The sequence below is a fragment of the Xenopus laevis genome, chromosome 9_10S (genome assembly GCF_017654675.1).
Source record: "Xenopus laevis strain J_2021 chromosome 9_10S, Xenopus_laevis_v10.1, whole genome shotgun sequence".
NCBI classification, from domain to species: Eukaryota; Metazoa; Chordata; class Amphibia; order Anura; family Pipidae; genus Xenopus; species Xenopus laevis.
In genome coordinates, this window is record NC_054388.1 from 108,387,759 (window position 1) to 108,400,710 (window position 12,952).

A 12,952-nucleotide genomic window follows, 5' to 3' on the forward strand; every position below is an offset into this window, starting at 1 on the left:
AGACAGAGCCAGTCAGGGCCACAGTTATAGGGTCACCTTATTCCCTACACACACAATGCAACTGTCTTCCTTAAACCTTCAGCACCCACTAAAATTGGGCACCAAATATTTGACTAGATATGGAAGATTGAAAGACTGGCACTGGCTAGTAAATTGTGCACAGATAAGGTTGTTCACTTACTGGCCCTTAATTTATAGGGTGCAACACTGAGAAGAAACAAGAGTAACACACATTACAAGAACATAACAAAATGTACTTAAATCATGCACTGAAGTTTTTTTTATTTAAATGATATCAACTGTATCTACAAGTTGTTTTTTTTCCATTGTATTTAAAAAGAAGTTCCAAAGTCAAATCAATAGGAAGAGGATCAGGCAGGACATAAAGTGGATATAAAGGAAGATATCAAGTGACTGGAATTATAAGCAATGAGGGGCGGCATGCCTGGGATAAGGACATAACTGAGATTAGGAAAGGGAGAACTAATGGGAGATGAGGAAATGTAACAGAAAATAAACATTTGTCATGCAGAGCTCAGGCTTTTACTTCTGTCTTGCAAAAATCACATGAAAATTCTCCGGCATTCACAGCTGTCATTCCCTATAAGGAAAATGTTGAGAGAGTTTAGTATTTTATCACTTTCCATTCTTTCCCTGAAATGAAATAAACTGTGCCATGTTCTCTGCCGTGTGTCCGTGTGTTATATGGAGACAAGTTTCCAAACACTGCCCGACCTTCCCTCCTCTGTCTTTTCTTCTCTTTAGCTCTCTGAACTAAAGACCTAGGGGTCCTTTTCAAATCTAAATGAGGTCCCCTTCTTATAGCCCCCAAAGCAGCTAATGGATCCCTGCAGCTTTGCAGTTAATCTGAAACATCAGTTGTTACTTCCTACATTTAGTAGTTGCCCCATAGGCAGTGTCTGAGATATTAGCAGTTTTATGCTGCTCATCTGCTGCTGTCTATACAATTGTGATGCACTTCTTGTATAGTCAGTTAACCCTTACATTGCTGACTCTATGTCATTCAAAGAGAGCCGTTGAGCCAAAAGTCTGGTAACAGCAGTCTAAAATTATTTCACTTCATTTTTTTGGGGTTTAAATGCCATTTAAGGCTTTGTCTAAAGGGCACCTTGGTATTTGCTCATAGGACAAACACCCTGTGTTTGAATATGATCACTCTGAATAGATCTCTCACTATTCTCTTTCTGTACCTGCTTTTTTTTCTGGGTCTCTCTCTGTGTCTCTCTCTCCTTCCGAGAGACTTGGAGTTAAGTATATTGAAACTTACCATCTGACGTAGGGTCTTAAGAAACAGACAAGTGACGGCGAAATCTTGCCGGAATCTTGTGCCCTGCAAGCAAAATATTAAATGAGAACGTTTAGTATCCACCACCTAAAGTCCTCCCATTCGGTTCTGCAAAGAAATAAACTGCCCGTATTACACTGTGTGTCAATGTATCACCTAGAAGCACCTAGAACTATAGGATAATTGTAACATATACTCCCAAATTTTCTCTTCTGCCTTTGTTATCTCCTCTGTCCTGCAGATATGGGATATTATCTTTGGCTGTGTCAATTGGATTTAAAGTTTAAAATACATTCAGAATCGATAAACTAAGGTTTGCAGATTGGAATCAAAGAATGAAACCTATAAAACCTTAAAAAAACCTAGCGCCTTGGACAAACATACTGAATTCTGAATGGTTGGGGCATGTACAGTATTTGCCTACTAAAGTCATGGAGGTCTCTTTGCTCTAAACAAAACACAGTTCTCTTTAGTAACTCATTGATCTGGGAAGGCAGGGTCCAAAACAGTGAATGGAACTTTGCCTGCTGCTTTCCAGTGGAAAATGACCTCTTCATGTTTCAACTGCTCCTACACCCAAAGCTGTTTTTCCATAATAAAGGAAAATGTTGGTTTAGGCAACTTTCCAACATATAAGAATTACAAGTTTTCACTGGTTTTATTTCTGTTTCTAAACATAATTACAGCAACACCCAGGGACCTTCCATTGGTTAATCGGCCCCTGATGGGCTGGTGCTCTGGGAAAGATTGTGTAGATAAGAGCAGGGTAATAGGATACAATGGTGAGTAATCCTACATGGATGATGGGAGGAGGAGTGAAAGCAGTGGGGTGATGTACACCCAAAAGAGAAAAGCAACTCCTCAAAATATTATAGAAGATATTCTGGTGGAGGTTTGGAGATAAAAGCAATATAACTTACTTGTTTCCTTTAGTAGCTTCAGAGCTTCCTCTGTCTCTGCAAGGCAAACAAGAAGTTTTATCAGCCCAATAGGAATCACTTCATTCATTCTCAGCAACCAAAGAAACCTTGGGGCACAATAGTGGACACAGTAATGGATGTAAATATGGGCTAAACATCCCAAGAATGATGCCCAGTATAATTTGCTAGAAGTGGGGCTTGGTTGGCTGTACCAGGGTGGGTTAAGGTGAAATCAGGGGGGATCAGGGCAATGCCCTGGGACCTGCCATTGGTTTCTTTTCCCCTGATGATGGTGCTCTGGGCAGAAGTTTGTAGATGACAGCAGGATAAATGGATGAAATGGTGAGGAATGCAACATAGACGGTGGGAAAAGGAGTGAAAGCAGTGAGGTGAAGTAGACCCAAGAAAGAAGACCAACGTTTTATAGAAGATATTCTGGTGGTACAAGAGAGTTTTAGGGATGAAGTTCTTGAAACTTACCCTTAAGCTGCGTCAGAGCTTCCTCTATCTCTGCAAGGCAAATAAGAAGTTTAACGTTCTAACAGTCCAATAGGAGTTATTTGAGTTCAGTCTCAGCAACCAAATGTGATAGGACCTGGGCTAGAGCTTTGGTGACTGTATTATCTAATATAGTTTCTATTTTCCTTGTATGTTCCTAATTCTATTCACCTTTTAATCTGACAACTGGCTCTAGGGATGTGATCAGGGAGGTGCTAAGTGGATAAAAGAAAACACCCCATTAATTGAAAAGAAAAGGTTCTGCAACATATTTATGCCCACAGAGATAAAATAGATTATAATAACCCCCTCTCGTATTCAGCTCTGGAACTTATCCGTATTCCATTAAACTTGTGTCTGCCATCTTGGTTAGATCCAAATGCATTAAAGGAAAGAAATAGAATGATATAAAGCACAAAGTGTTGGGATATATGCGGTACAATTATGGATTTACATAAGGCCTAAATGTCCCCAAAGATAAAATGAGGCCCAGTGCAGTTGACAGAGGTGGGCTTGGGTGGGCTGAACCACAATGGGTTGGGGTAGAACCAGGGAAGTTAAGGCCAGGGTTATGCCCAGAGCTCTGCCATTGGGAATCCACCACAATGGGCTCTGGGAAAGATTGTGCAGATAAGAGCAGGGTAATAGGATGAAATGGTGAGGAATCAAACATGGATGGCTGGAAGAGGAGTGAAAGCGGTGGGGTGAAGTACGCCCAAAAGAGAAAAACAACTCATTAAAAATATCATAGAAAATATTCTGGTGGAGGTTTGGAAATAAAGGTAATATAACTTACCAGGTCCCTTTAGTTGCATCAGAGCTTCCTCTATCTCTGCAAGTAAAATAAGAAGTTTTATCAGCCCGATATGTGTGACTTTATTCCATTCTCATCAACCTTCCTAAAAACATATAGTGCCTGGGCTAAGGGGCTTTAGTGACTATTATCCAATATAATTTCTTTTTTCCTTTTATGTTCCAAATGTAATTCAGCTTTTTATCTGACAGCTGGGACTAGGGAGGTGATCAGGGAGGAGCCAAGTTGATAATAGAAAACACCCCATTAAAGGAGAAGGAAAGTTTTTGTAATATCTTTATGCCCACAGAGTTAAAATAAATGATGTTACCCTCCTCCTGTATTCAGCTCTGGACTTATCTGTATTCTATTACACTCATGTCTGCCAGATCCAAATGGATTAAAGGAAAGAAATAGAATGATATGAAGCACAAAGTATTGGAATATGGGACACAATAGTGGATATACAAGGCCTAAATGTCCCCAAAGATAAAATGTGGCCCAGTGCAGTTGAAATAGGGGGGATTTTTCATTCCTAAAGACTAATTACAAAGATAATAGTTGTACTTATTTTCTTTACATTTTTCAGAATAATCCAAAAATCATATTTTGCATTTCCCTTTTTTTTTTTAGATAACAGCTTGTCCTGGAGTTTTAAACTGGGAGGAACCCATTAAAGGAAATATATAGAAGAAGGTGATGCAGAGTTTTCAGAATGTGTGAGTAGAAGAGAGTAAGACGTAAGCAAGAGAAATAAGGAAATAAGATATTGATACTTACCAGTTCCCCCAGGCTGCACCAGAGCTTCACTTTCCACTGCAAGGCAAATAATAATATGTTCTAACAGCCCAGTAGGGGAGTCACTTTATTCCTGTCTCAGCAACTATAAACTCTCCCTGGGCTAAGGGGCTTAAATGCTTCATTGTGTTTTTAGCTCTGCCTCAAGGTTTAGATTGGTGGGGAGAGGGGGTGAGTCAGTTGGGGTGGGATCACATGAAGAAGAACATGGTTGGTTTCTTGGAATACCCAGGGCACCACATTACAGAGGGAAACTGATACAAACATATGAAACATTTGAACTTCTAATTCATAAGTGGTGAACTCATTCTTTATTATAGTCACGCCTTTCCTTATATTTATCAAGATGATCCAAATTCAAAGCACAGTTTTAGTTGAGAGCTGGCCCTAGGGAGAGGATCAGGGAGGATCTAGGAGAGAAATATACAGAGAGATGGAAAGACGGGAGTATTGGGACATCTCCCATCTGTGTGCAGGACACAGATGGGAGGAGGATCATGGAGTGACACAGAGATGGACATAATATAAATGGCTGGAAGAGAAGTTGTAGCAGTAGGGAGTGAAATAGGGGGTTGGCATTTAAGGGATTCTGTCATGATTTTTATGATGTCGTTTTTATTTCTAAATTACACTGTTTACACTGCAAACAATTCACTCTACAATATAAAATTTTATTCCTGAACCAATCAGTGTATTTCAGAAAGAGCCAGCACTTTAGGATGAAACTGCTTTCTGGCAGGCTGTTGTTTCTCCTACTCAATGTAGTCTCAGTGGGACCTGGATTTTACTATTGAGTGCTGTTCTTAGATCTACCAGGCAGCTGTTATCTTGTGTACTTGCAGTACAGCAGTAAAGAGTGACTGAAGTTTATCAGAGCACAAGTCACATGACTGGGGGCAGCTGGGAAACTGACAATATGTCTAGCCCATGTCAGCTTTCAAAATTAAATATAAAAAAATCTGTTTGCTCTTTTGAGAAACGGATATCAGTGCAGAATTCTGCTGGAGCAGCACTATTAACTGATGTGTCTTGAAAAAAACATGTTTTCCCATGACAGTATCCCTTTAAGGATATTAAAACTTACCATTTGCCTTAGGTCCTTTCATAGCTTCTCGTTTTCCCATACACGAGGGAAGAAAAAAAGGAAAGCAGTTCTCCCATGCCTGAGTCTCTGCAAGTCAGATATTGAAAGAGACAGACTTTAGTATAAGATACTATATTTATCTTTCTCTTCATGGGAGACCTGGTGCACACCTGCAGGCCCCCAACCCCCACTGCTCCTCTGTAGGGGCCCCTTGTACTCCTGGCCTCCCCATGAACTGACCCCATTACTACCTCCTTATTGCCCTCATAGAATTTACACAGACTCTGCAGCTCTGCAGTTGGTCCTTAACACTATTACTTTGCTCTATGTAACAGGTTACATTTCAATTAGCTTTTATACTGTTCAAACGTGATAACCTGAGTCTGTACAACATAACCTATGATTAAAGCAGAAGTAGAAGTTTAACCACTTGGGGGGTTGCACCCTAGCAAGTCAGACTGGACTTGAGTAATGGAAAGTGTAATATTCCAATAGCAAATAGGCCTCACTCTGTTCTCTATAAGACTTGGAGTACCTGGACTAAGGGGCTCTCAATACTTTACTATGTTTTACTGTGTGGCCTAGATAACTGATCCCTATAATGTCTGGAGTCTAAGAAACAGATATTTACCCCTCTTGTTTTTTTTCACCTTGTCAATAACCCTAAAAACCAATCAGTAATTAGCTTTATTTATCCAGTTGAAGGTAAAAAAACTTGATTAGTTGCCATAGATCACTTCCCAGGTGAGCCTCACTTACCCTGAATCAGGACGGTGGCTAACAGAGCACACAGGATAATGCCTCTCATCTTGTTCCTTCTCACTGGGATACAGGACTGTCCCTCTCCTTCTCCCTTTATACCCAGCAGTCTCCTTCCCACTCCCCTTTCTCCCCTCCAACCCTCAACCCAAAATCAGCAATAACCAGAAGGACAGGTCAGTATTCAAATAAAATATGTTCCATATGCAGCAGTTTAGCTTCTGGCTGTCACCTTAGAGCCCTTGTAAAGTTTGTATAAGGGAAAATATTTATCTAGGCCCCAGAGAGGGTTGTGTTCACTCTGTATTACTTGCTTGGCCTCCCATTACTACCATTGCCCTCATCCAGCTGCCCATCAGTGACAGGTTTTTAGACCTAGACCATATTGGCAAATGCCAGTGTTAGCTGTAAATTCACCAAGTGGCATATCATTGACGGATCAATATACTTTTGATAGAGGAGAAATAGGTCATAACCCCGTTTGCTGCAACCCCAAGGATATTGGGTTGCAGGGAGAACACTGGCATTGTATTTTAAGAGGTTTTAGCATCTCTTTAAGGTCTCTGTTAAATATGTGTAGGGACCCCATATGACCCCATATTTTGTGAACACACAGACCTACGGGGTGCTTTCTGTCCTTAGCACATTTTGTCTACAAAAATACATTCGGTATGCAAAATGAATACTGTTCATTTAAACCTGTATTCTGTCTTTCAAATGAATAAAATAAATGTAACCGAACCACTGATGTAACCACTTGGACAAAGCCCTTAAGCAGGGAAGATCTGTGCCCCTCAGTATCTCCCCATCTTCTCTCCTACATTATTCCCAGCATGTGCTCTGGGCTGCTGTCACTTACCTGAGCTTAGGGTAAGTCACAATATATTGCATATATGTAACACTATTTTGAAAACAGGCTTCTCTCTCGGTTCTGTACCTAGTACTTTCTTTCTCTTAAGCAACTGGATGTGGGCAGTTGCGACTCCCGGTAGAGCATGTGATACATGTGACTCTCTCAGGGTAACTTATCCTTAATTGGTATCACTTCTTGTCTGGTTGTATTGAAGCAACATTTTTTTTAGGTTATAAAGACACATGCTCCTCAAATTCAACCTTTTGGGCTAATGAAACCTACCTAACTGCTAGCTGATCCAGAAGAAGGCAAATGAAGATCTGAGGCCTCTCTAATTTGCCTCAAAGGAGTAAAAAATATTGTTCCTTACTCCAAGAGAAGGCAACCAGTCCCTTGATCATCTTTTAATAAACCTGTATGTTCTCATTTCCAACCCCTTCTTGAGGCAATCTAATGTATCTTCTAGTGGAACTGATTCAGGGAGAGAATCCCACAACTCCCCAGCTCTCACACCCCCATTTTATAAACCCCATTTATGATAGAACCTCCTTTCTTCTAATCTCAGTTAATGACCTTGGGTCTGCTGGAAGGATCAACTGCCCATTAGACTCTGTAATGTACAGGCAGCACCACATTTTTATAATAATTCATGCATATATTTACCACTTGGCAATTTTCCCCTTTCTTTGTGTGCCAATAATGGCTGTATATTATCTGTAGAACTAGCCAGTTGCAAAATGCAGAATAACCCAAGCGCTGACATATGAATGCTCCGACCCGCTGCTCTGGAACTGCGACCCAAAGGTCTTGGCAGAAAAAGTACAGCACAGAATTTTCTTACAAGAATATTGGCCCCCATAGCAATATCTTTTTAGAGACACGTACCTTTTGGGAGAAAGATGTTTTTCATGAAACATTCCCCCCCCATAATGCCTGGGGCCCTCAGCCATTGCAAATTCTGCCCTTTGCTAGGAGTTTGCCTTCCACCCGGGGCAATGTGTAATGTTCAGACTAAGGCTCATCTCCATGTACAGCCCTGAAGGAACATCAGTTATTTCTCTACTACTCCTTTGTTTTCCTTAGCACAGAGTAATGACATTTTCTGGTTGTGGAGGTGACATCTGAGTCTTTCCCTGGCCTGCATGGTAACTGAGTGGCTAGCACCTCTGGATATCAGATGGTGGGCCCAAGGAGACCCAGTCCGACACTGGAATCACATGTTTTGGCCACCTAAATCCATTCTGTACCACTACTATAGATTCAACTTCTCTCCTGTTCATCTTCCACTGTGTCCTTCTTCAACCAGTTACTATGATCAGCAGGACACTAGCAACCAGATAACTGCTTCAGTGCCAAACAGCTTGTAATGCAGAATACTTAACATTATAAAATCTCAAAGCAATATCAATATTTACAGCGCGATGCCTTCGAATTCCCCTCTCTGCACAATACACAGTGCTTTTATTACGTATCTCCTCTCTGGGGTTTTGCCAGTAACATCATTAATTACTAGTAGTGAGTAAAGCAACTGGACTTGCTGAGACTTATTCCTATTAGATACTGTATATTATGACCTGGATGTCTTCATAGGCATTCGAGTGTTAGCCCTTAAAACATCCATCTAGTGCATAAATTATAAAAACTTTCAAAATCATTAACATGGACTAAGTTGTCTAACTTTGGGTGCTGAGGCCCCAGAACATAAATTAATTTTATGTCCCCTTAACCCTGATGTGATCCCCAAAGGTTAGTCATTATCCCCCCCATGCCTGTCCCTACTGAGCCCAGAAGAAAGATGGAAAGACCGAGGTTACCAGATCCTTTGAAATTCCAGGGACACGTCTAATAAATGCACGATACAGGGCATAAATTAACTTGCAGTGCAGCCCTTCTAGCTGGATTTTCTAGATTTTCTAGATGTTTGCTGTATTTTCATATAATCTGGTAACCCTAATATAGACAGAAAGACGGGGCCATATCTACCATATAGGCAACCTTGGTCTGGGCCTAGTGCAACAGCTTTAGTGAGAGAGAGAGAGAGTGAGTGTGAGAGAAAGAGAGAGTGTGTGAGAGAGAGTGTGAGAGATAGAGAGAGAGAGAGAGAGAGAGAGGGGCAAATTCACTAAAGTGCGAAGCGCCTAACGCTAGCGCAAATTCGTCAGCGTGACATCATTTCGTTACTTCGCCGATTTACTAACGGGTGCTGGCGTAAATTCGCTAGCGAAGTGGACCTACTCTAGCGCTACGTCGCACCCTTACGCCAGGCGAAGTTGCGCTATGGCGAAGGGACGACGTAACTACGCTAATTCACTAACTTGCGCATTTTACTGAACGTTACCTCTTGCGCCAGACTTGCCTTCGCCACCTCAGACCAGGCGAAGTACAATAGAGTAGATAGGGATTGCTTCAAAAAATGTTGAAATTTTTTCTAAGTTCCAAAAAACGCTGGCGTCTTTTCCTTTTTTAATGGTGATAGGCTGAAAAAGATTGTACATTTTTGTGGGGGTACCCTCCTTCCCCCCTACATTTCCTAACATATGGCACATAAACTATACAGTGGGCACATGTATAGGGCAAAATAACAACTCTATTTTATTTTATGAAGCTTTCCCAGGCTTGTGTAGTGTAATGTATTTGCTGCTACATATACGTCCATTGTACTTTAAATTGGCGCCGTATGCAAATTATGCATCGCTAGCGTAACTTCATTTCCTTGACGAAATAACGCTAGCGCAACTTCGCTACCGTTCTCCTCCCTGAGCGCAACTTCGGATTTTAGTGAATTAGCGGCACCCTGGTGAAGTGCGGCGAAGTGCGGCAAAGCCTGCGCTAGCGCAACTCCGCAGATTAGTGAATATGCCCCAGAGAGTGATACAGGGCCAATACTAGGGATAGTGGCTTCCTGAGCAGTGGCACCCAGCGCAAGGAAAAATAAATATGTAAAGACTGGGAAAGAAAGATAATATCTTTAATAGAAGCTAGATGGGCACCTGATCACACTGGACCCCCAGGCATGCACGTGATCTCCTGCCTAGAAGAGGGGGACTTGTGGAAAGTGTCGCCTTGGGGCCTCACAACTTGTTAATGCGCCACCTGGGGGGGTTGATGATGGGGATGTAGTGGATTATTTTCCAGCGAGTCAAGCAGGGAGCAAGAGCAGCAGGGAGTGGTGGAGGGGTTCTGCATTGAAGGCAGTGAGTGGGACGGTGGTGCCCCAGCAAGTAGTAATGCCTTGGGTGTAGTGATGAGCGAATGTATTCGCCAGCCATGGATTTGCGGCAAAATTCCCCATTTCGCCATGTGTGATTTTTTTTTCAAAATTTGCAGAGAAAGAACGCCCACAAGAAAAAACATTTTGATCATCGCTATTCAGGTGCAAATACCACTTGTCCCTGCTCTTAGGCAAATAAATAATAACCAAGGGACATATTTGCAGGGTCAGGCAAGGTTACTCACCCGGATTCTTCCGTTCATTTACTTACCATTACCTCCGAGCAGTTTAGTGACATGTGACCCTTATCTGAGCTATTTATTTAAGGAAATATTCTATATATTGTTTGTTTGTTCTTATAGAAGAACCGAATGCCTTAAAAAAGTCCAATGAAGTCCCACTGGTAACGTGGAAGCACTCATTCATATAGTCACACTCTGCTCCCTCCAATTACATCAGAGATGGAGTGGGTACAAGTTTATAAATCAACAGTCCCGCACATCCCTAACATTGATCCCATTATAAGATACAGTGATCTACATGAGGTGGGTAGAATTCTCCTGAAACACGTATATTATTATATTTTATGTCCAATTATCATATTATATACAGGTATGGGATCCGTTAGGAGGAAATCCATTATCCAGAAAGCTCCAATTTTTTAAAAAATATTTCCTTTTTCTCTGTAATAATAAAACAGTACTTTTGAATTAAGATATAAAGAAAACCCCAGGTCCTGAGCATTCTGGATAACAATTCCCATGCCTGTACAATAAATTGGGAGAGAATTCGAACAGCATTAGTCCCTGATAGGTCATGGAAGGTTCTAACTAAATAAGCAGGAATTAGCCCAGAAACTGATTTACTCTGTAAGTACAGGTATGGGATCCGTTATCCGGAAACCCATTATCCAGAAATCTGCAATAGACCCCATTTTATCCAAATAATCCACATTTTTAAAAATGATTTCCTTTTTCTCTGTAAAAATAAAACAGTCGCTTGTATTTTATCCAAACTATGATATAATCATTATTGGAAGCAAAACCAGCCTATTGGGTTTATTTAATGTTTACATGATTTTAGTAGAGGTCAGAAGGTATGAAGATCCATATTACAGAAAGATCCATTATCTGGAAAACCCAAGGTCCCCAAACATTCCGGATTACAGGTCCCATGCCTGTATCCCTTATGAAAGAGCAAAAACAGCGGAGCACCGTGGAGTCCAGTAAAAGTATAAAAAATTACATTTTATTTAGTATACATATAAAAACAAATTACAGCAGCAGTGAACCCTGGCTGCAATCAATTGACCGCATGGGATGGCGGCAGGGTGTGCAGCACGATTAGTCCAGTGTCCGGTAAGTGCTCCCACTAAACTACAATTTTTCTGGACTGTATCCCTTATGGGATAGGATAATTGTAACATACAGTCTACTCCCAAATCTTCTCTTCTGCTTCTGTTATCACCTTTGCCCTGTGGACATGAGATATTATCTTTGGCTTTGTGAATTCAAATTAAAGGGCAGAATACATTCAGAATGGATAAAGTGAGGTCTTCTGATTGCAATCAAAGAATAAAACGTATAAAACCCCTATAAAACTTAGTGTGAATTCGTCCTGGTTGGAGCACTGATATGTTTCTGGCTGCTATATTTATAGGGGTGGCTACAGGTCTCCTTACTCTAAACAATATCTTGCAAAAAAATGAATTGAGCCCATTTTGTTGCACTTTGTCTACTGCTTTCCAGTGGAAAATGACCACTTCACATTTCAACTGCTCTTCCACCCAAAACATTTTTCCATAATGAAACAAAATGGAATTTTAGGCAACTTTCAAACATATATATGTTAAATGTTTTCACTGGTTTTACATCTATTTGTAAACATAATTGTAGCAACGCCCAGGGACCTGCCATTGGTTAATCTGCCCCTGATGGGGAAAGGAGTGTGCCAATAAGAGAAGGATAATTGGATGAAATGGGAGGAATAGAACACAGATGGCTGGAAGGGGTGTGAAAGCAGTGGGGAAATGTAGGTCTAATAGGGAAGAGCAACTCTTAAAAATATTATAGAAGAAATTCTGGTGGAAAAAGATGTTTGGAGATCAGTTCCCTCAGGTTGCCCCAGATGATCTATTTTATCTGCAAGGAAAATAATTAAAATAAGTTTAAAGTTCTAAGAGCCCAGTAGGCTGCAAAATCTCTTTTTGCGGGGACATTCTCTTTCAGAACACATTGCCCTTTGTAGCCAACAGCGTATCCGGAGTTTTAAACTGAGAAGAAGCAAGTGGATTAAAGGGAAGATATAGAATGATGTGCAACATGAATTAATGGGTGAGGATGTGGTGTTCTGGGAATAACAGAGAGCAGGATAATGGTGAGGAACACAACATGGATGCCTAGAAGATGAGAGAAAGCAGCAGAGTGAAGTAGAAAGAGAGCAACTAAATAAAATATTAAAGAAGATATTCTGGAGGATCAAGAGAGGTTTGGAGATAAAATCATTTATTGATATTTATCAGTTATCATCATTGTTCCCTGCCACTTCAGTTGAACTGAAGAAACTAGGGATGCACCAAATCCAGGATTCGGTTCGGGATTCGGCCAGGATTCGGCCTTTTTCAGGAGGATTCGAATTCGGCTGAATCCTCCTGCCCAGCTAAACCGAATCCTAATTTGAATATGCCTATCAGGGGCGGGGAGGGAAATCACGTGACTTTTTGTCACAAAA

The 12,952-nt window shown here is 41.0% G+C and overlaps 1 protein-coding gene across 1 annotated transcript; it reads right to left on the reverse strand.

Annotated features, from left to right (window-relative positions):
• Positions 1-265: 265 nt before the first annotated feature.
• LOC121398924 lies at positions 266-6,505 on the reverse strand. The gene is made up of 8 exons (XM_041578510.1): positions 6,159-6,505; positions 5,400-5,486; positions 4,298-4,333; positions 3,521-3,556; positions 2,707-2,736; positions 2,227-2,262; positions 1,289-1,351; positions 266-601 (listed from the first exon to the last, which is right to left on the reverse strand). The coding sequence occupies exons 1-7, from the start codon at positions 6,205-6,207 to the stop codon at positions 1,305-1,307; spliced, it is 321 nt and encodes a 106-aa protein (XP_041434444.1). The 5' UTR covers positions 6,208-6,505; the 3' UTR covers positions 266-601; positions 1,289-1,304.
• Between the last annotated feature and the right edge of the window lie 6,447 nt (positions 6,506-12,952).